The following is a 22,240-nucleotide window of genomic DNA, read 5'->3' on the forward strand; positions in this document are numbered from 1 at the left end:
CTTTACTGCTTAATTTTCTGCCTTCATAAGGGCAGGAATCATGTCTGTCATGCTTTCCACTGTCCAATCCTTACGATCTAAACTGTGCTTAGCTAATGAGACACTCGAGAAATGTTTTGTTAATCTTCATTGGAGGATATTTTTTCCATTAACTTGCCCTTGACAGGGAATCAAACCGGTGACACTTCTGTGCGTTGGCTGATGCTCTAACCACTGGCCAGGGCAAGAGATGATTTTGACTACAGTAATAAATGAAATATACAAAGGAGAAAGGCAAGTGCTTGCTTCAGCAGCACATACACTGAAAACTGGGACAATACAGAGACTAGCGTGGCCCCTGCACAAGATGACACACACATTCACGGTGTGTTCCTTAGCTAAAAACAAAAAAAAAGAAACCCTAAAAGGCAAATGCGATCCAGAAGACAGAGAAACCTGAAGCTCTTGGGTCATTTTTCTTCCTCTGTATTTCCTTCATATACTTGGCCTTTTCATTTTGTTTGTCTAACTGTTAAACAAAGAGAGAGTTAATGAGTTTCAAGTTCTGGGGTTGTGAGATAAGCCCTTGTAATTACATCTTTTGCAGGAGATTTCCGCCCTATCTAGTTTTTCAAAATCTAATTAAATATTAAATGCATACAAAAAATAGCTTATATGAGCAAAATATTTAAAAAGGAACACCCGACTACTTACAACCCAGTTTGAGATGGAGGTTAAAAGCCGCACTACAGAATTCCCCCTTGCCATCTGTTCCCATCTCAGACCCCTCCTAATTTTTGTTGATATTCCTTTGCTCTTCTTCCTATTTTCACCCTTTAAAGCACATATCCCTGAACATATGCTGGCTTTGCATGCTTTTGAATTTTATGTAAAATAAGTTATTCAGCCCAACTGGCGTGGCTCAGTTGTTGAGCACTGATCTATGAACCAAGAAGTCATGGTTCGATTCCTAGTCAGGGCACATGCCTGGGGGTTATGGGTTTGCTCCCCAGTGGGGAGTGTGCAGGAGGCAGCCAATCAATGATTCCCTCTCATCATTGATGTTTCTGTTTCTGTATCTCCCCCTCTCTCTTCCTCTCTGAAATTACTTTTAAAAAATACTTTTTAAGTAAACAGTTAGATCACACAGTATGTGTTTGATTTGCTTTTCCCACCACTCATGATGTTTGTGGCATTTGTCTCTGCTGTGAGATGCAGCTGTATCCTACGCTGTTGTGTGAATGCTCTGCTGTTTTCTTCTCCATACTCTCAGTGGCTGTGTGGTTGTTTGCAGCTTTTTGCTATTGCTGGCAGTGCTGCTATGAACATTCTTACATGTGACTACTGAGGCCCAGGATCAAGATTTCCTCTGAGTTTTCTCCTGGATTCTAAAGTTTATATACATTTTCAACTTATCTAGATAACACTATATTGAGCCCTAGCCGGGTTGCTCAGTGGTGAGAGTGTTGGCCCACGGACTAAAGGGTTTTGGGTTTGATTCTGGTCAAGGACATGTACCTCAGTTGCAGGCTCAATCCCCAGCCTGGGTCGGGCATGTGGGGGAGGCAACCAATCAATGTGTCTCTCTCACATCAATGTTTCTCTCTCTCTCTGTCTCTACCCCTCACTTCCACTCTCTCTAAAAATCCATGGAAAAATACATCCTCTGGTGAGGATTAACCACCACAACCACAAATCCCCACAAAACACGAAATTGAATCCTCTGCCCCTGCGCTGTTCATCTTCTGGTTCTCTCAGACCTGTCAGAATGGGCTCTGAGCTGGCACCGCGATGGCCCCACTCCTGGGCGACTTAGAAAATACCCCCTGTGACTGGGGTGGGTTCCCTCCGGCTCCTCACGCAGGGCCCCACAGACAGGAGCAAACTCTGTTGACCCAAAGCCCAGTAAAAACCAGACAGAGGTCTGGAAACAGCATTCTGACTAACTCATTTGTCTTCTCAAAAGAATACAAGTTTTAATATTTCTTCAACCAAGTGAAGTGCTATTAAAAGCATTCATTTCCTTGTGATAGAAGCTTGCCTTTGAACTCGTTGTTTTAAAATCCCAAAGTGTCTTGATTGTGGTAGGCTTTCTAGAAATATTGACTTTATTTTGGGGCGCTTGCCGCCCCCCCGTCAGTAGGATAATTTACAAATCTGTCTGCCAAAGCCAAGAATGTGAATTCTCTTTCCTGTTTTCTCCACTCTCTTCAGTGGTTTTATGTTGCAATTACAGTAGTAACTTAACAGAAAGCTGTAACAGTGAACGCTGACGAATCCCTGAGACCTGCTGTGACTTTCTCCGTGAAACTCTTACATGTTTGGTCACTGTCAGCCCAGCAGGCTGTCCTGGCCCAGCTCCTCTGTCTAGAGGGGAGCTCAGAGACTGTAGGTCATTCATATCTTTTTGGGAAGGCATGCTGATCCTTCAAGAAAATGATCCTCTGGAAACTGAAATCGGGGCAGTTTGTAAGCAAAATCTTGTTTAAAAGCAGTAAGTTATAGCTTGGCCAGGTAGCTCAGTTGGTTAGAGCATCGCCCCGTGCACCAAGATTGCAGGTTTGATCCCTGGTCAGGGCACATACAGAAAGCAACTAATGAATAAATAAGTGGAACAACAAATCTCTCTCTCTCACCCCCCACCCCCACCCCAACCCCTGCCTCTCTAAAATCAGTCAAGTGCTCGCTTCGGCAGCACATATTCTAAAATTGGAATGATACAGTGAAGATTAGCATGGCCCCTGCGCGAGGATGACACACAAATTCGTGAAGCGTTCCATATTAAAAAAAAAAAAAAATCAGTCAAAAAAGCATCAAGTTACAGAAATAAGCCAGAATGACACCTAGCCCGGGCTGAGGCCACAGTCACTTCTGGGTGAATACGGTCTTTTTTCTCTCGTCACGTGCAGCCGCAAACTCTTACCAATCCTTCTTGTATGTTTCTCCTGCCCATTCCAGCATTGTGTCTGGGCCTTTTTCACCTCGTGCCTGAACCACAGGGACTGAAATCGTCTCCCTGCCTGAGCTTCCCCTCATTCTAACCCACCATTGCTGGATGGATCATCAAAAACTAAAAACCAAGCAGCAGCAAGCGCAAACTCCTGACACAACAACTGGTTTCCTCGTGACATCCCTCTTTCTGGCCCCCAAGCTCATTGGCTTCCACACAACAAAATGCAGAGCCTTCAGCCAAGGCGTGCTAAGCTCCCCCCAAACTCCTTTGACCTCTCTGGCCACCTTTGCAGAAGCCTGCGCGAGCACACCCCATGTCCAGCACAGTTTCAGGACTCGGGGCCCCTGGAGCCACAGACCAGGGTTTCCGAGCCCCCACTCGTGGCCCCGCCTTCTCAGTGTTACCACTCACCGCCCCCACCCCCACCCCTGCCACCGCTTGTCCAGCACACTCTACAGGCCACATTCGCCACACACAGCTTTTCTCTGCCCAGAACCCTCTACTCTGTTTCTGTCTCTCTGGTCCCATCCACCCTTCAGGGCCCCACCTCCTCCAAATCTTCCCTGACTCCCTTAGCCTATGCCCGTCGTCCCCTCCTCTAGACTTCTGTCCTGACCCAGAAAACATAGTTTATTCTATACTAGAGGCCCGATGCATGAAATTCATGCAAGAGTAGGCCTTCCTTCCCCTGGCTGCCAGCACTGGCTTCCCTGTGGCACCCCGTACCCAGGCTTCCCTCCCAGCCCCGGCTTCATCCAGGAGGTCATCAGGTCTAATTAGCATATTACGCTTTTATTATTATAGATAGACCATCCAAGTGGATTGTAAACCCTCAGAGGGCAGGAATCATGATGTTTAGGTAGGTCAGTATCTTCCTTATCTTCTGTACCAATAGGTGTTGGGATAAAAAAAAAAAAAGGGTAATGCCCTCTTTCACTATTTCAGATCAGGCCCTCCTCCCCCGCCTGCACTCCCAAATTCTGCTGTAAAACACCCAGCATAACTCTATCTTATCCTGTGTAAAATAAGGAAGCCACATTCTAAGGAATGGAGAAGTTGAAAAAGTGAACTAACATATTTCTTTTAATGACTCAAATAGCCTAGGGAAGATAAATAAACAACTTGGACCTGAGACAAAAGGGAAGCAATCCAGGTGCTTTTGAGTCTGAGCCAAGCCAAACCCTGGCTGGACAGCCAGAAAGGCGTCAGCTACCGACCCAAGTAGGCAGGATGAGTTGATAATAAAGGAAAGCTGATTACAAAAGAAAAAAGTGCAAAGTTGAACCTCAGTAGTCACCTCTGACATCCATTGCATGAGCTCAAATGTTTTTTAAAAATGCCCCTCCCCCAACACACACATCGGGTGAGTAGAGTGTGACAAGTGGTTGTAAAGGCCTTGAGCAGGGACCTTATCTGATGTGGGACGTGCAGGGCCATGGCAGTCACCTCACAGTAGTGTGAACTTCTTGTGTGGAAGGGTAGATAAACTTCATTTAAAGGGAAAACAGCCAGCCAGCATGGCTTAGTGGTTGAAGGATAGACCTATGAACCAGGAGGTCACAGTTGATTCCCGGTCAGGGCACGTGCCTGGGTTGCAGGCTCAATCCCCAGTGTGGGTCGTGCAGGAGACAGCCAATCAGTGATTCTGTCTCATCATTGATGCTTCTATCTCTCTCTACCTTCCTCTCTGAAATCAATAAAAATATATTTAAATAAAATAAAGGGAAAACAAATATTCTGGGAAGAACTTGTTTGATAAGAGGTAGAACAACCTATCTGAACTCATGGGTTATATTGCAAATATTTAGGTTTCTTTTGTTAATGTAAAAACATTCAAACCTGTAAGGAATTTTTGTGAGTTTATTTGAGCCAAACTGTTAAGTGCTGGGAAGCAGAATCTCAATGGATTGGGATAATGCTCCCGAGAATGGCAATTTTTCATCTATTTTTATACATTGGAATCAAAGGAGGGGACATAGGTGGGTTACATGAAATCCATTGGTGATAGATTAGAGAGGCGGGAGAAAGCAAAGGTGGGGGGAACCTCTGGGATTGGATAAAGAGTAAAATGAGACACTTCTTTTACTTAGGTGGGTACAGGATAGTTAATAGTCAGCAATTAACATACTAACAATAACAATGAAGGAATTTGTGGTCTCTGTCCTGGCGCCCAGGGCATTTGGTTGTGCCCTGGGGGATCTGGAAAAAAAGGGAAGTTACAAGTTACCCTGACATTTCAATGATGTGTTAAAGAATATACAAAAAGACAATAAAGCTCAGTGAAGGTAAAGGTTGACTTTGTCAGGGAAGATACAGGCCTAGGAGGTGACTACCCACCATAACTACTTTTAGTTAAAGTTTAATTTCAGACCATCCTTTGTGGTGACTTTAGGTCTTTGAGCTTGCAAGACTGCCATGCAGGCCTCCCCGGAGCTTGTCAGGTTAGCATATGGCCCCTTTTGTCACACTTTAAAAACGGAAAAACATTTTTGGTTTATTATTATTATTACTAGAGGCCTGTTGCACGAAGAGATCTTTGTTGGCAGTTAATTTGCATATCACGCTGATTAGCCAATGGGAGGCGTAGCGAAGGTACGGTCAATTACCATGTGTGTCTATTATTAGATAGGGTTATTATTATTATTATTTTGGTAGTCCTTTCATGATTCCATCCTGCCCACCTTTGCAAAACCCTGGCTAAAGAGTAAAGTCCTCAAGGGCAAGGACTTATTCACTGCTGACCACACTTCAGTGGCTAGAACCTCCTCAGTGCTAGGCTAATCGGGACATTGGGCCCTCCTTCTGCCTTGTCCCCTCAGAGTCTTCCCCCAAGACCTACGCCATCCCTCTCTCAAATCAGACTAGTCGTCAGTGCCTCACTTACATTAATCAGATGAGAATAATCAGAGCTGAGGACTTAAAACCAGCCTTGAGGGAGCAATTACAAAATAGCTTGATTTCATTTACCAGGAGGCATATGTAAATAAGGGAGGCAACTATCATCCCTTTCTACAGATCTGATAAAGACATTACAGGGATTGAGTGCTTTGCTTAAGGTTGCACATAAAGAATGTGTCAGGACTGGCACTTAAAGTCAATACCCATCTTTTTTTTTAAATCCTTACTCAAGGATATTTTCTCCATTGATTTTTAGAGAGAGTGGAAAGGAGGGAGGGAGAGAAAGAGAGAGAGAGAGAGAGAGAGAGAGAGAGAGAGAGAGAGAGAGAAACATTCATGTGAGAGGGACACATCGATTGGTTGCTTCCCGTACATGCCCGACCTGGGCCCAGGGAACAAACCTAAAACCCAGGTACATGCCCTTGACCGGAATCGAACCCATGACCACTGAGCTACACCAGCCAGGGCAATATCAGTCTTTTATTTTTTATTTATTTTTATTTTTTTATTGATTTCAGAGAGGAAGGGAGAGGGAGAGAGAGATAAAAACATCAATGATGAGAGACGCATTGATCGGCTGCCTTCTGCATGCCCCCTATTGGGGATTGAGCCAGCAACCCAGGCATGTGTCCTTGACTGGAATCGAACTGTTAGGGGCAATGATAGAATATTGGGACTAGCTATGGTTATGGGAAATATTAATCATGTTCTGCTAACCATTATTGCCTTGTGTTGGTTAAAGAAAGGGCATTCTAACCTGGCTAAGAGTTGTATGCCCCTGGGACCTGGGAGTCAACCTTAGTCCTGGGAGTCAACCTTGGAACCATTCTCATTCAAGAACTGCCTATTGCTCTTTCTCCGCCATCGAGGTGCGCACATTCGCTTCTCCTTCACCATGTCTTCCCACAAGACTTTCAGGATCAAGAGGTTCCTGGCCAAGAAACAAAAGCAGAATCGGCCCATTCCCCAATGGATTCAGATGAAAACTGGTAATAAAATCAGGTACAACTTGAAGAGGAGGCATTGGAGAAGAACCAAACTGGGCCTATGAGAAATCACACATGAGAGATGACTCACATATTTATGCTGTATCCAGGTTGCCTACACCCTTAAATGATTGAAAAGATGCTACTGTCTGGACAGTTGGGTCATTTTAATTGGAAGATTAATGAACTTGTGATTTTGCTCTCTTGATTTTTCCCCCCTGAAATAGTAGGTTGGTTCATTAATAAATGTGTGAGATCTTTAAAAAAAAGAACTGCCTATGACCATGGAAAGATTAGCAACCTTGTTGCCCAAACAATGGAGTCCCACCTCAGCCTCCTAATTCCCCATGCCTATAATCCCTACTTCCCCATGTAATCCTTGTCCTACCCTATGGTAGCAGCTGGTTTATGGGAAACTGGAGAGCAGATTTTTGTGGGTGACCTGCTGCTCTCCCATAGTGCCGACAGTATTGGAATAAACGCTCATCTATGATTCAACCCTGTCTCTGCTTAGTTGGCTCAAGTAGTGACAGGCAGCCCGGACCCATTGATTGTCCTGTTACAGCACCTCAGACCCTTCAGTCCGCACGCCGGTGGCTCTGTCCACTGAGCCAAACAAGCTAGGGCAGAATACCAGTCTTTTAAGCCCAACAATATCCTTTTTCCTGCACAAGTTGCTTCTTGGTAGTGTGGACGAAAGGGGTCACATGCTGACCTGACAAGCTCAGGAGAGGCCTGCATGGCAGTCTTGCAAACTCAGAGACTAGGTCCTAAAGTAACCACAAAGGATGGTCTGAAATTATACATTAAAAGCATCATGGTGGGCAGTTATGTCCTAGGCCAGTATCTTCACTGACAAGGTCAACCTTTACCTTAACTGAGTCTATCTGTCTTTTTGCATCTATGGTAACATATGCTTGAAATGTCTGGGTAACTTGTAGCTTTTCTGGAGCCCCTGGGGCACAACCAAATGTGCTGGACGCCAGGACAGAGACCACAAATTCCCTCATTATCATGTTAATTGATCCTGTGCTTTGCTTTATCCCACCTCCTTAATCTATCACCAATGAATTTCATGTAACCCACCTATGCCCCTCCTTTGATTGCAATGTATAAATACAAATGTAACCCGACATTCTCTGGAGCATTATCTCAATTCGTTAAGGTTCTTATTCCCTGCGCATGTCGACAGTTTGGCTCAAATAAACTCACAAAACTTCTTTACAGGTTTCAATGTTTATTTGTTTTTACGTTAACAGTAGCCAGTGGTTTTTATTTGTAATAAAAAATATGTTCATATCTATGTTTAGATTTTTTCTAGTAAAATGATCATCATTACTATCCTGATGGGTATCAAATACTGAAAATGTTTTTGTCTTATCTACCTTCCTGATTTTGAGATAGATTTTAGGATTTAAGTGTTATTGGTCACCTAATGTCTTTATGTTTATCGCAGTGAAATTCAGTTAGTTTTTTGGATATTTAATAAAAACCCATGTGTATTTTATTTTTTCAAATACAGTTGACATTCAATATCAGTTTCAGGTGTACAGAGTAGTGGCTTGACATTTATATAACTTAGGAAGTGATTCCCTCATAAATCTAGTACCTCTTTGACACCATACATCAAGCATGTCAAACTCGCGGCCCACAATGAATATTTTTGCGGCCCAGACAATATAACGGTATGTAAGAAATGTTTTAATAACAATCTCATAACTTAATTTTTACAATATCCTGTTATACATAATTATTAATACAACTACAACGTTTGCTAATGACTGATTACTATAATCATGTTGCATTCATTTCCCTTCCACGCCTTCCACGCAGGTGCACCATTTCTCTCCACTAATACTAGCAGCGAATATTTTAGCAGCCGATTGGACTGACTTGTTTGGTGTGCGCAACAGGAAATATTTCACTTTTGGAGTCCAGGGAAAACAGGTTTATTTGCATTACGCTTATTAATTTGTGCAGTTATTCGGTGTCTGGTAAGGTAATGTTCAAGAAAATATTAATTTTTATTAAAATGTTCTATTCTTTTATGTTAACGATTATTCATTTATATAGCAGCCCTTTGTATTCAGCGTGTCGCTATAGAAATAAACCTACGTTTCTATGAAAATTGAAGCCTTTGTTTTTTTGCAGCCCACATAAACTTAAACCCTGTTTATTTGGCCCGTGTTAGCCTTTGAGTTTGACATGCTTGCTTTATCTGGTAGATTGCTTGCCTCCAGTTTGTTTTTTGTTGTGTGTTTTCTGGAGTTATGTCCTGTTCTTTCATTTGGGATATGTCTTTTTAAAACATGTTTGTTTAGTGCTTTATGTCCATTGTAATCTTTGTGAAAACAGAGAAACAAGTGTGTAAGAACTGGCATTGTAATCTCCATTTTAAAGATGAGGGAACCATGGCCATGGTTGACTATGTTGGTGAGACCAGGGTCACCCAGCTCATTAGTGGCTGTATCAGTCAGGGTCCTGGCAGAACATAGAGGGCACACTCTAACAGGGTAATTTCATCGGGTTTCAATAAAGTGGGGGCAGGGTGTGGGGAAACCACAAGGAACAGTGTGGTGCTCTGCAGAGCTACCTGGGCCTGTGAGGGAGAGAGGAAGGCACAGTTGCCAGAACCTAAGAAGAGAGACCTTCAGTCTGAGGCCATGGCAGCTCGCAGAGACCTAGGAAATCAGGGGAACTAACACTCAACCTGTGTATCCTGCTGGGAGAGCCTGATTGGCCTCAGTGAAGCCAGGGAGCCTGTTGAGATCAATGTAGGTCACTCTCCTGGGCACAGACCAGGTTAGACAAGAGTAAGGAGTAGCCCGGGGGTGAGTTAAACAAACTAAAGTTATCTAGCACAGATGTGACCCCTGGTTAAACCTCCGACTTCCTGTCTTCTATTCCTTCCCATGCTCTTTCCAGAACACTGTGCCTTAGACAGACGATCTCTCCAGGGACCACCATTGGGCCCACAGCATTAAACTTTACGCTAGTTTCCTGAAAACTTTACTGTGAGTCTCAGCCCCTATATGAGGACAGACTAACAATCCATGGAGCTGCAAGTCAGACTGACCCAGGCAGCTGGCCTTTAGGCCCAGCCAAGACGGCGGGGTGGCAGGGTGAGAAAACTCCCTCTGAAATCATTGCTGGCTCTTGGCCAGCACATGCTGGCAGAGATGTTCTGGAGTCTTTAATGCAACTACACTGGGCATAAGCCACAAGGCTGGCACAGTTTCAAGAAGCAAAATATCTACTATCTTTTGAATCTGGCACTCAGAGTATCTTGAAAGAAAGACTTCGTCTCACATCATTGTCTGTAGCGCTATAATTTGCACTTGACTCTGGCTTTCTTTTTCTGTAATGCCCCTGGCATGAAACTTCAGGTTTTATGATAAGGAATAATCTCAGGCTGTTGGAGTGTTCTACGCTGGATGAGTTCTTTACTCACCTTTATTCTTGGTTCCATGGGGGCGAAAGCCATAAAAGAGTTTAATAGACAGTTAAACCCAGGAGCTATGAGAGCAGTTAATGAGAAATGCAAAACCCGATGTTCTCAGAGAACACAAACTCACCCGGAGGTCATGGAGGAAGAATTCTCTGTCCTAGCAGAATTGTTTCCAGAGAAATGAAGTTAGGGTCGTAGGCAGCTCTTAGGCAGGTCTAAGTCCCTAAAAGAGGCCTAATGGCTAGTGTCTACAATGACTTCGATACAAGTTTAATGAAACCAAGTCACTCTCCTGTCCCTCATCCAGTAAAGCCATATGCACTGTGCACTTCCCCCCAGGGCGGGGGAAGGCTTCCCTAGTACTGTTGGACTTGGTCGAAGAGGCACAGAGCTGAACCAGTGGGTTCTCATGGCAGTGGCTCTGGCACAGTGACCTCCTTGCTGTTTCTTCCCTCTGTTTGGACCATCCTTAACGCAGATTTCTGTTAGGGGTGAGTGTTTACCCAGAAGTGGAATTACTGGATCAAGCGATAATTCCATGTGTAATGTTTTGAGAAACTGCCATTCTGTTTTCTATGGCGGCTGCACAATTTCATGCTCTCTCCAGGCTGCCTAACCTGCTTTTCGTTATATATTTTGTGAAGTGTCTGTTCCCACTTTGACTAGAATGGAAGCTTCATGAGGGCAGATACGTATTTGCTTCCCTAGAACCTTGCTTGGCACATGGTAGTTGATGAACAGTAAGTATTTGTTAAGTCAGAGCAGCTGGTTTGGTGCCTCTGACCTCATTTGCACTGTCTTGAGCCTCTTCACGACCCAGCTTAATGCTGACAGCGCCTTTCTTGACCCACCTTGACATGCCTCTTGCAGTCCTTCCTCCTTTCTGCTCTGCGTTCACCCGAGAACTTGCCCCGCCGCTCCCTCTGAATCTAAGCTTCTTAATGTCAGGGAGTATGGTTTGTTTGTTGTTGGCCTTTTGCCATCTTTCTGGCCCAGGGGCATATATGCTCAACACACACTTGGACTAGAAGGATGTTCTAAATGTTCAGGCTAAGTAGTGACAGTAAGGGCTAAGCGTGAACACTCCAGAGCTCTCTAAAGCCAGCCCCCCCCCCCCCCCCAAGAATCTCTGGCTGCATGGCCTTGCCACATGCCTCATTCCCTGAGTGTGGTCCTCCTGTGTCTGATGGGAGGTTCGTCTTAGATGTTAGGTATACTGCGGGGCCATCTCTTTCGCAGGAAGAGTACAGTCCTCATCTTTGAGAACCCACATCTGATGTGGACAAAATAAACATGTAAAAAAGTTAAGGACTAAAAAAAAAAAAAAAAAAAGCCTGTGTCTAGAGCAGTTTTTGCCTCGTGGATGGGTGTACCCAACCTCTCCCTCTCCTAGCCCCACTCCCACTGCTGCAGCTTCACAGTACGAAGCACCAAGAAACTCAAGGAGAACGCGTCCACTTCTCATTCTCGATGAGAGAGAAAAATCCCTATGCTCATGTGATTTCACTTGGTTATTTTAAACTGTTTCTTTTTCTGTCCCATTCCCTGTGATATAACATTTGCAAGCAAAATGTGAACTTTGTTTTTTTACCTCCCTTTGCTCAGCTACTTGTGTATAAGTATTATGTGAGTAAAATCTCTAAAGGACTGTCAATCCTGTCACCCCACTCCCCTTCCTTCATACTTCCCAGGGAAGCCTTAATGCGTTTATATAAGAGACGAATGTTTCCATGACACTTAAAGCCCTCCATGTATTTCTTAAAATCTTTTCAAATGCATAAACAACTGTGGACAAAAAAAGGGGGCACTTTGTAATAAATCTGACTGAAAGTAACCTCATAGAGTGATTTGATAATAAATTCCCAACTGGGTAGGTCAAGGTGGGTAGCCAGGCCCCAGGACTATAAAAAGGTTTATCTTTGCCTTAAGCAAGCCCTGTTCGTTGTTTTTGTTCAGTGAGGTTAATCCACCTTTGAAAAGCAGAATAATTCTCTCTTTTTTTTTTTCAGACGCCTTGGAGCTGAAACTACCCTCTAGGGAGCACATAATCTTACCTATCCTAAAATTCAATCATAGAGATTTTCCTGCCTTGCTTTCTTCCACTGTCCTGTAATCTTCCTTACTTCCCTCTTTAATCCAAAATGGATAAAGATGTGGCTCAGTGATTGAGCTCAACCTGTGAACCAGGAGGTCACAGTTTGGTTCCTGGTCAAGGTACGTGCCCTTGTTGTGAGCTCAATCCCCAATAAAGGGTATGTAGGAGGCAGCCAATCAATGATTCTCTCTCAACAGTGATGTTTCTATCTCTCTCTTTCCCTCTCTCTCTCTGAAATATATATATATATATCTCCTATATAATAAAAGTCTAATATGCAAATCGCTCGATCAGGAGTTTGACCGCTTGCCATGATGTGTGCTGACCACCAGAGGGTGGTGCGGAACATGGCAGGTGTCGGTGCCACAGTGCTGGCAACGGGTGGCATGGAGGCGCTGCCAGCTCTGATGGGCCCTGAGAGCAGGACTGTGGTGGGATGGTGGAGCAGGTGAGCAGGCGGCACCAGGCCAAGGCGGTGTGAGCAGGGGCCTGATTGCCCCACAGAGAGCGACCAGCAGCAGCGGAAGGGTGGGAAGTTTGGCGGGGGGGGTGGGGGCGGTGGTTGCTGCCTGGCTCCCAGGCACTGAGGGAGCTGGGGTGGGGTGGGGGGGCAGCCTTATTGATCATCCTTCAGGAGGGATGGTGGAGCAGATGAGGGGGCAGTGCCAGGCCACGGCGGGGTGCCAGGTGGTGCTGCGAGCCTGGGGGCAGGAACTGGGGCCAGATCCCCCACAAGCCACCCCAAGGGACCCCACCCATGCACGAATTTGTGCACCGGGCCTCTAGAACATATATATATATTCTCTTAAAACTCCACAGGAAAAAAAATGTATAAAGGGAACTGCAAAACTGTCATTCTCCAGAGCATTTGAGACCTTGCTTTCTCATGTTGTCAGTTTGGCTCAAATAACCTCTTATAAAAATTCTCTACAGGTTTGCATTGTTCTTACATCAACACAGTGCACTAACAGTATTCACAGATCAGTTAAACAAATCACTCATAATCTAACAACTCTAACACAACTCTTTATTTCTTACCAATTGCCTTCCAGTTTTACCCATTTGACTACACAGTTTATACTGTGGTGATCAGACCATAATCCAACCTTGCATTCTACATTTTTCTCTTTACATCTATAAAAAAAAATACACATTTTCCCAAGTGTATCCTTAAATATCACAATTTGGTAAATCCAGGTCAAATCTGTCACTGATTGATTGCCCAGTGAGTGTGTACTAGGCTGCATAAGATGCAGAAAAATGAACGTTGTTCCTGCTCTCAAGGAGCTTACGGTCTCATGGAGAGATAAGACATAGTTCCATGAAACAGCCTCAGACAGCCAGTAGCTACAGGGAAAGATGTGTGGTACAATAACAGCACACCCCTGGTAAGCAGGTGTTCTAGGTAGTGGAGAACTTGCAAGGGTTGAGGAACTGAGAAAGGCTGCCCCCAGCCCCCCCTCCAGATGAGGATTGATTTAGTTGTGATAAGCAGCTTTAAAGAGGCAGAGGGAAGGGAAGGGAGAGATGGTTCAGATAGGGAAAACTGGATGAAGGTGTAAAATACAGAAGATCTACAGTTAGCTTGCGGGCCCCTGAGGCAACTGGCCCCGCAGATACAAAAGGTGAGTTTGTTAGGGAATGGTGGGCCAGCTGTAGGAAGGGGTTGAGAATGAGGAAGAGATTTGTAGTTTCCTGGACGCCGGACAGAGGGAAAGCTGATATGACTGGGATGCAGGAGGGTCTGTAGCGATCTTGATGCAGAGCTGCATTGGTCTGACAGGTGTGGTTTTGTGTTTGAGATGAAGAGGATCTATCCAGCCCAGCCGGCGTGGTCCAGTGGTTGAGCATTGACCTATGAACCAGGAGGTCACAGTTCAATTCCCGGTCAGGGCATATGCCTGGGTTGTGGGCTTGATCCCCGCCCGGTGTGGGACGTGCGGGAGGCAGCCAATCAGTGTTTCTCATCATTGATGTTTCTATCTCTTTCTTCCTCTCTGAAATCAATAAAAATATTTTTTTAAAACAATAGAGGATCTATCCATCTAAATGTCGCCAGTAGGTCAGGGGAGATGCTGAAGAGCAGGAGGTCAGAGGGAAGTAGGCCCCAGGCCTGGGGAAGGAATAAACACACAGGTCAAATCCAGACCTTGTCCCTCTGGTTCACTGCTCTGTGCCTGCCCAGAACAGCGCCGGGTGCAGAAGGAATCCTTATCAGTGCCTGTTGAATGAGAGCTAGGTCAAGTCTAATTTTGCACAATTTCTGTGCAAAGTTCAGCAATTCTTTATTTCTTCTCCAGGCCTCAAGTGTCACCTCCCTATGATGGAGTTATTTTTTCAAGTGCACCTGATGGTCTTTTAGAGCCAGGTCAAGCCAGGAGGCCATGTGAGTCTCAGGAGCTAATAATCCGGAGCCTCACTGTGGCCCATAAGGAAGGATTAACACTTGGGGTGGATGACTTCAGATCCCAGATCCCAGTTAGTCATCTGGCAGCTGCCTCTCGCCTCCCCTCCCTCGTCGCCTGTGCTTGAGCCTCTTCGGGGTGGTAAGAGGATATCGCCTGGAATCATTAATTATTGCTGCTGGAAGGCAGCTTACACAACAGCACATGTGCCCTTGTCATTAGGCAGATGAACTGAGTCAGGCCTGGGGAGTGAAGCTGATTCAGAACACGAGGTTTCCTGGTATCAGCTCAGAGCCCAGCCTCATTCATGCAAGAATTTCACAAATATGACTGTGTGCTATGGTCAGGCCCTGTTTCAGGGCTGGAGATACAGCAGAGAACAAACAGACAAAACTGCTGAGGTGGGGAGACCAACAGTCAGCGAGATAAGGTGGATGGTGAGAGGTGCCGAGGAAAAGGCAGGGGGGAGCGAGGGGGCGTGCAGTTGTAGAGAGGGTGATCAGGAAGGCCTCAGTGAAAACGTGAATTAGAACACAGCGCTGACTAGGAAGTGGGAGGGAGCATGGGGCTTCTGGGAGCCGAGTGGTGCAGGGGTCCTGTGACAGGAGAGGGCCTGAGCCTCACTGTGGCTCACAGGATTAACAGAAACGGAGTGAGAGAAAACGAGGAAGCGGGGCCTGAGGCGTAGAGGCTGGCCGGGGGTCTCAGTCTGCTGTGAAGCCTTTGGCTTCGGTTCTTCCCTGCCTGTAGTCTAATCCATAACCCTATCTTTTCCCGGTGACTCTCAAGGGCGCTGGGACTTCTGTGGGCAGGAGAGAGAATGTGGCGGTCAACAGGGCTCTCCAAAGCACATAGCCGTGGTGTGGGCAGCGGCCTGGGCCACCTGTGCCAGGCGCACCCCTGCTCCAGAGGTCTTGCAGGCTGACAGGACCCAGTGGCCTCCCGTCTCAGGACAAGGAGGGAGAGCACCGATGCAAAGCCAAGCCAAATCAGTTGAGTATGTAGATTCTGCAAAATGTCAGAGGAGCAAGTTCATCGCTGAAGCCAGTGCAAAGGGCAGGGTCCGAGTTCAGCAGCATTCCTGCCTTGGCTGAGTGAAGAGTAGACCCAGATATATTTATGTAGAAGAGCCTGGCAAACAGCGATGCCCCAATGGCGACCCTTGTTATTAATTCAGGCTTGTCCCGCCAGTGCTGCATGCTCATGTGAATGAGGCCTCTGCTCTGGCTGGTGCTAATGCCAGGCCCTGGGTGGGCAGTGAGGCAGCTGGTTGATTAGCACTGTGGTTTTAGAGTGAGTTCCTGCCGTCAAGGGCTCCCACTCTACAGACCTTGAGGCAGAGCCGGGTGGGCAGATCCACTTCTCTGGGCATCTCAACCTCTCCTGGTGGTGAGGCCCCTCTTCTCTGTGGGTGGCCTGAGAAGGGTCTGGGTAGAGCCAGAATTCAGGGCCAGGCCACTGTCAGAGCTTGGTCAAGTCGGACTTGAACTCGGCTCTGGTGGTGATCCTCTGTGGACCCCTCTCTCTCCCCCAAGATGGTCCAGTTCAGAGTTACAGTCAACTCAATTTCACAATCACTTGTAATTTTCTAGCTGCCAGACATTTGATCTGTTGCAGGAATACTAAGATTGAAAAGGCGTGAACCCAGGCCCTGGCCAGGCAGCTCCGTTGGTTAGAGTGTCATCCTGATACGCCAAGGCTGCAGGTTCCATCCCTCCCCCCTCTGTCTCTCAAATCAATCAATAAAAGTCAATCAATAACAAGTGGGAGCCTTGTTAAAAAGGCATGAACCTTTCCTCCCGGGATATTGAATCTATTGTATGTGTACGGTGGTGGTAATGGTGGTGGAGAAAGGTGTGTGTGTGTGTGTGTACATGAACTCACACATGCTTGTGGGAGGCATCATGAGATATCAGTAGGAAGAATCCCAGACTACAGTGCAATGACCTCCTCCCGAGTCCCTGTGGGCCTCTGGGTCTGCCACTCGTCTTCTTGGAGTCTTGGCTTCCATTGCTGTTCAGCACAGGCAGCAGCTGACACCTGATTGGCCAGCAGCATGTCGCTGATCTCAGTGAGGTCCTCCTTGGTGAACACAAGGCCCACACTCCCCTGGATATCAGGCCACAGGTTCTCCAGAGCTGGGTTGTTTTCCAGGGGTCCTCGGATGGCCTCGAGCTTCATGGTGTTCTTGCCCATCAGCGCCACAGCCTTCCCGTGGAGGGACATGTGGATCTGCTGCATCTGCTTGGAGCCCACATTGGCTGCTCCCACGGTGAAGCCTTTTGGGTAATCATCCTGAAGGTGGATGATCTTAAGGAAGTAGTTGGACTTCGAGGTCACCCTTTTTCCGTGCATCAGGGATGGCCACACAGGGTTTAAAGATGTCACTTTCATGAAGATGCCTGACTAGAGGAGGGCCTGCAGTGGTTTTTCTAATGAATTAATAAACATTTCTAAAATTTCCCACACTTAATTTTTAACGTGGGAAATATTGACAGATATAACTCACGTAAACAAAACTCTTTAGGGTTCTCAATAATTTTTAGAATATAAAAATTATTTTTAGAGTATAAAGGGATACTGACCTCCCAAACTTTGGAACTGCCCATCTAGAGAGAGTAGTAACAGTGGGGACGAAGAGGAAGGCACAGTGGTGGGCAGCTATGGAGATTTCCAAGCAAAGTGATTAAGGCGCTGCCTGTTTTCTTTTTGCTACTTATAGTAAAACACAGGAGGAGAGAGATAAATTGAGGGAAGGACTATTAATCAAAAAGGAGCTAGGGCCGAAACCGGTTTGGCTCAGTGGATAGAGCGTCGGCCTGCGGACTGAGGGGTCCCGGGTTCGATTCCGGTCAAGGGCATGTACCTGGGTTGCAGCACATCCCCAGTGGGAGATGTGCAGGAGGCAGCTGATCGATGTTTCTCTCTCATCGATGTTTCTGACTCTCTATCTCTCTCCCTTCCTCTCTGTAGAAAATCAATAAAATGTATTTAAAAAAAAAAAAAAAAGGAGCTAGGATGTGATGGTTTTATAAATGCTCAGCCTCTCCAGAGGAGAAGATGCTAAAATTAAGGAATGACTTCTGAGAAGGGTTTAAACCCAAGGTGCAATTCCAACAGTGACCTAGAGATAGAGCAAATGGTGCGACTGTCTTTTGTTCAGACCTCAGAACTATCAATGGTAGAACCTCGTAGTAGCATTCAGACACACAAAGGACCCTTTGGAAGGCTGCTCGCTTTACAGATTCTCTCAGGAAACTTAAGGGCACCATCCCTTTGCCTGTCTCAGTAGGAAGCCAAGGAGAAGGGCTTATCTCACAGAGATTTGCGGGTGTAGCTTTTGGCTAATGGGAGGGCCCAATGAGAATCACATGGGACCCTCTAAGTTTCTGTGAGAATGACATCAGCAAAGATAGTGCCAACTTGGATCGAAAGGGACAGAGACAGTACACACTAAAAAAAGGCCATTGGACCTCCAAAATCCTACTGGAAGAAAAAAAGCTGAGAAAACTACTCAACTACAAACACATGTGCTACCTTTCAAAAAGAAGAAAGGCCCAGATGGCAAAACCTAGAACCATGGAGAATGACTCCTAGTCCTTGAAACCTAATTAGGTGACTTCCAACATCTGCCCGGCTGGGTTCTGGAATTGCTTTGAACCTCTGTGAGACTTCCTTAAGGCTCCCACTTCCCCATTTTTGAAGAGGAATGGCTACAGCCTTTATCCGATGCCTGTTCCACTCATGTGTATATATATTCTTGTGGAACAGGTCTAGTTTCACAGGTCCACAGATTGAGAGGAAGAGCTTTCAAAGAATTATACGGGGGCCTGACCAACACCTGGTTCTGATTTAAATAATAATTCTGGATATTGAACTAATGCTGTAATGGGACCTAGGGAGGGAACGAATGTACTTTGCATGTGAGCAGGGATGTGAATCGTTGGGTCCAGGGGGAAACTGTGGTAGGCAGCGTCCAAGGTGGTTCCCAAAGATCCCCACCTTCTGGTCCTCAGGCTTTGTATAATCCCTTCTTTTAGAGTGGACCGAGTGACTTAATTGTGCTGAATAGTATATTGAAATGTCACTGTGAGACTATAAATGTTTGTTTTTTTATTGTGGTACAATATACATACCATAAAATTTACCATTTTAACTGTTTATTAGGCATACAGTTCATTGGCATTAAGTACATCCACATTATGCAATCATTAGTACCATCCCTCTCCAGAACTTTTTGCATTTTCTCAAACTGAAACTGTACACATTAAACTCTACCTCTCTATTCTCCCCCACCCCCCGCCCCCCAGGCAACCACTAGTGAGAGGAAGTACTTTCAAGGAACTATACTAGGGGCCTGATCCACACCTGGTCCTGATTTAAATAACGAATTTTTCAATATTGAGCTAATGCTGGAATGGGATGCAGCTTTTGAGGACCTTGTGAGGTTACCAGTCCCTGGCAACCACTATTCTACTTTCTGCTCCTATGAAAATAACTACTCTAAGTATCTCATATAGGTGGAATCACGTGACTAGCTTACTTCATTTTGCAAAATGTCTTCAAGATTCACCCAAGTTGTGTCAGAATTTCCTTCTTTTAAAAATATTTTTGAATTGATTTTTCAAGTGGAAGGGAGAGGGAGAGAGAAAGAGAAACATCGATGTGAGAGCAGAACATCAATTGGCTGCCTCCTGCACAATCCCTACCCCTGACCGGGAATTGAACCAGCAAACTTTTGGTGCATGGGACAATGCGCAACCAACTGAGCCACACCAGTCAGGCCAGAATTGCCTTCCTTTGTAAGGCTGAATGGCATTCCATTGTATGTATATACATTGTATGTATATTCCATTGTATGTACATCTTGTTTATCCATTCATCCATTGATGGACACGAGGGTGCTTCCACTTTCTGGCTATTATGGATAATGCTGCTATGATCATAGGTGTACAAGTATCTCTTTAATGAGCCTCTGCTTGCAATTCTTTTAGGTACACACCCAGAAATGTTTGTTGTTTTAAGCCACTAAATTTGGGGGTAATTTGTGACATAGCCACAGATAACTAATAAAGGAATAGATTTGAGAGCTATCACAAACAGAAATGTCTTTTTACCCCATTTTATCATGAAAATTTCCCATGTATAGAAAAATTGAAAGAACTTATCAATGAATATCCATATACCATGACATAGATTAAACTATTATTAGTTTGCTATATTTACTTTTAAGTTAGGTTAAATAACATATAGTATCTATTTTCAGAGGTTAAAATTAATATAATATTGGCAAAAATCATATGGTTCAATTTTATGTCTTGTTATACTTTTATGGACCATTTGAAAATATATTGCAAACGTCATTATATTCACCTCTAAATACTTAAGCATCTCCTAAAAATCAAGATATTCTTCTCTATTAAAAAACACACCATTATTACATCTAAGAAAATTAATATCATCTAAAAAATTTCATAAAATTTTATATATATACTAGAGGCTCAGTGCATGAAATTCTTGCATGGGTAGGGTCGCTAGGCCTGGCCAGAAATCAGGGCCCTGGTGGTCAGCGCACATCATAGCAAGCAATCGAACTCCGGGTTGGTTGAACTCCCAAGAGGACAATTTGCATATTAGCCTTTTATTATATAGGATTCCCAAATCAGATTTCTTTGGCAGTGTCTAAAATGTGTTCTGTAGCTGGATTCTAAACTAGAAAATATGGTTCATACATTGCGTTCATTATTATACCCTTTTGGTCTCACATACATTATTTCTACGTGTGTGTATGTTGGTGAATAGATATGTTCTTTAGATTCTCTAAGTGGTGATGCACCAAAGGTTGAGAACTAGTGATGTAAAAGTAGAAGATGACTGAAGCCAAACACCATGACTGAGCAATAGTCCGTTAGAAGGCTGGTTTGGGGGTGACTAGCATAGCTTTAGACAAGTAATATAATCTCTTTGTCTCTAATTTGCGAATAATAAGATTAGTCCATCAACCTCAATGGGAAGGTACATGTGAAAATACTTTGCACCTCAGAGATGGCTCAGAGACCATCCAAATCTATGCCAATGTCAGTTTCTAAATTACAGGGAATTCAAGTTTCTGAGACCTTTGCACTCTGACCTCTACCCATGCTGCAGTGAGGAGAGAAAGTGTGAAGTCACAGGCTGGTGTTACTCATTTCTCCTCCTAGCCACACTCTGTGTGATGGAACCTGGAGAGAAGACAAGGTGTGGTTCATGCCTTGACTGGGGTAACACCTGCACGTCCACACATGGTTGCTCTTTCATTGTCTGGCTGGGGGCCTGCCTGGCAGCCTGGCTAGACTCCTGCCTAGAAATGGGGTAGAATGGGAATAGCCCAAGCCTTGTTACTTACCCCCCATGGAGTACCTTCCCGGGACTGAAGTTCTCTCTCTCACCATAGGTGACTCGCCCAAGTTACTTCAATACCCTTCCCTCGGGGAATGGTAATCTTACTTCTCAATGCTTCCTCCAGAGGCCCTGGAGTACTTGGTATTGAGGAAGGCTGGGTGTGGGGAAGGAACCAGAATCAGGACGCAGCCTTCCTTGGCCAACTGTTTCATGTGAGTAAGGTAAGAATGATGAAGGCTGCGTGGCCCTTGAAAACGGGAGCCCTCCCTTGATAAAAAAAAAAAAAAAATGCAGTTGAGGAAGAAGAACTATAAAACCAGAGTGATCTCTATTTTAATGAAAACACCCTCTTTATTGATAATAAGCTTAGAGAGATTTAGTTGGGTAAATTCCTGACAATACTTCCTGCAAGCTCTATGCCAGCTTTTGTTCTCAAATGCCAGGTGCGGATTTCCCAATGTAATATCTTTATGAAACGTGGCAAGTTTAAACACAACCGTTTTACTATTATTGCTCACCTCTGAATTCTGTTTCATGTTCTCAAAATGCTTAAGATTTCTGAAAAGGTGTTAATTAATCTTTCAGTAGCTTTCTATTGAATAGCTAGGAACTTGACCAAACTGTGTGATCCTTATAAAACCTTAGACTCTTTGGGAGTCAGTAAGAAGATGAAATCCAACAGATGTGAGTTTGGATTAGCTGCTGACCTAATCGTTTGTAAGCTATTTAACATCTCGAAACCTTGGCGTCTTTATTTGTAAAAGCGGGGGACTCAAAATTCATTCTGACAAATGCATTTAGGATGTTTACCACATGCCAGGCACTAGGGAAATAAGGAAGACATGTTCCTTGCTCTCACTGAACTTATCACAAGACATGAATACTAAACAAAAGATCACATAATTAAGTAGTCAATTCCCCGGCAAATGTTGTGAGGATTAAGAGTCAGTCAGCAGCCCAGCCGGTGTGGCTCATTGATTGAACGTCGACCTATGAACCAAGAGGTCACGGTTCGGTTCCCGGTCAGAGCACAAGCCCGGGTTGTAGGTTTGATCCCCAGGAGGCGGCCTATTGATGTTTCTGTCTCTCATCAAT

The 22,240-nt window shown here is 44.9% G+C and overlaps 2 protein-coding genes and 2 non-coding genes across 4 annotated transcripts; 3 read left to right on the forward strand and 1 right to left on the reverse strand.

Moving 5' to 3' along the window:
• The first annotated feature begins 277 nt into the window (after window positions 1-277).
• LOC132214030 (U6 spliceosomal RNA) lies at window positions 278-381 on the forward strand. Its single transcript, XR_009448130.1, has one exon. It is a non-coding gene; the product is annotated as a U6 spliceosomal RNA (small nuclear RNA).
• A 2,277-nt stretch (window positions 382-2,658) lies between these two features.
• On the forward strand, window positions 2,659-2,765 carry LOC132214146 (U6 spliceosomal RNA). The gene has a single exon (XR_009448223.1). It is a non-coding gene; the product is annotated as a U6 spliceosomal RNA (small nuclear RNA).
• Window positions 2,766-6,661: 3,896 nt separating this feature from the next.
• On the forward strand, window positions 6,662-8,036 carry LOC132213146 (large ribosomal subunit protein eL39-like). The gene has a single exon (XM_059659288.1). It carries the CDS (start codon window positions 6,726-6,728, stop codon window positions 6,879-6,881), a length of 156 nt encoding a protein of 51 aa, XP_059515271.1. The 5' UTR covers window positions 6,662-6,725; the 3' UTR covers window positions 6,882-8,036.
• Window positions 8,037-16,696: 8,660 nt separating this feature from the next.
• Window positions 16,697-17,119, reverse strand: LOC132213941 (large ribosomal subunit protein uL10-like). Its single transcript, XM_059660809.1, has one exon. The coding sequence runs from the start codon at window positions 17,117-17,119 to the stop codon at window positions 16,697-16,699; it is 423 nt and encodes a 140-aa protein (XP_059516792.1).
• Window positions 17,120-22,240: the final 5,121 nt, after the last annotated feature.

The sequence above is a fragment of the Myotis daubentonii genome, chromosome 12, assembly GCF_963259705.1.
Source record: "Myotis daubentonii chromosome 12, mMyoDau2.1, whole genome shotgun sequence".
NCBI lineage: Eukaryota > Metazoa > Chordata > Mammalia > Chiroptera > Vespertilionidae > Myotis > Myotis daubentonii.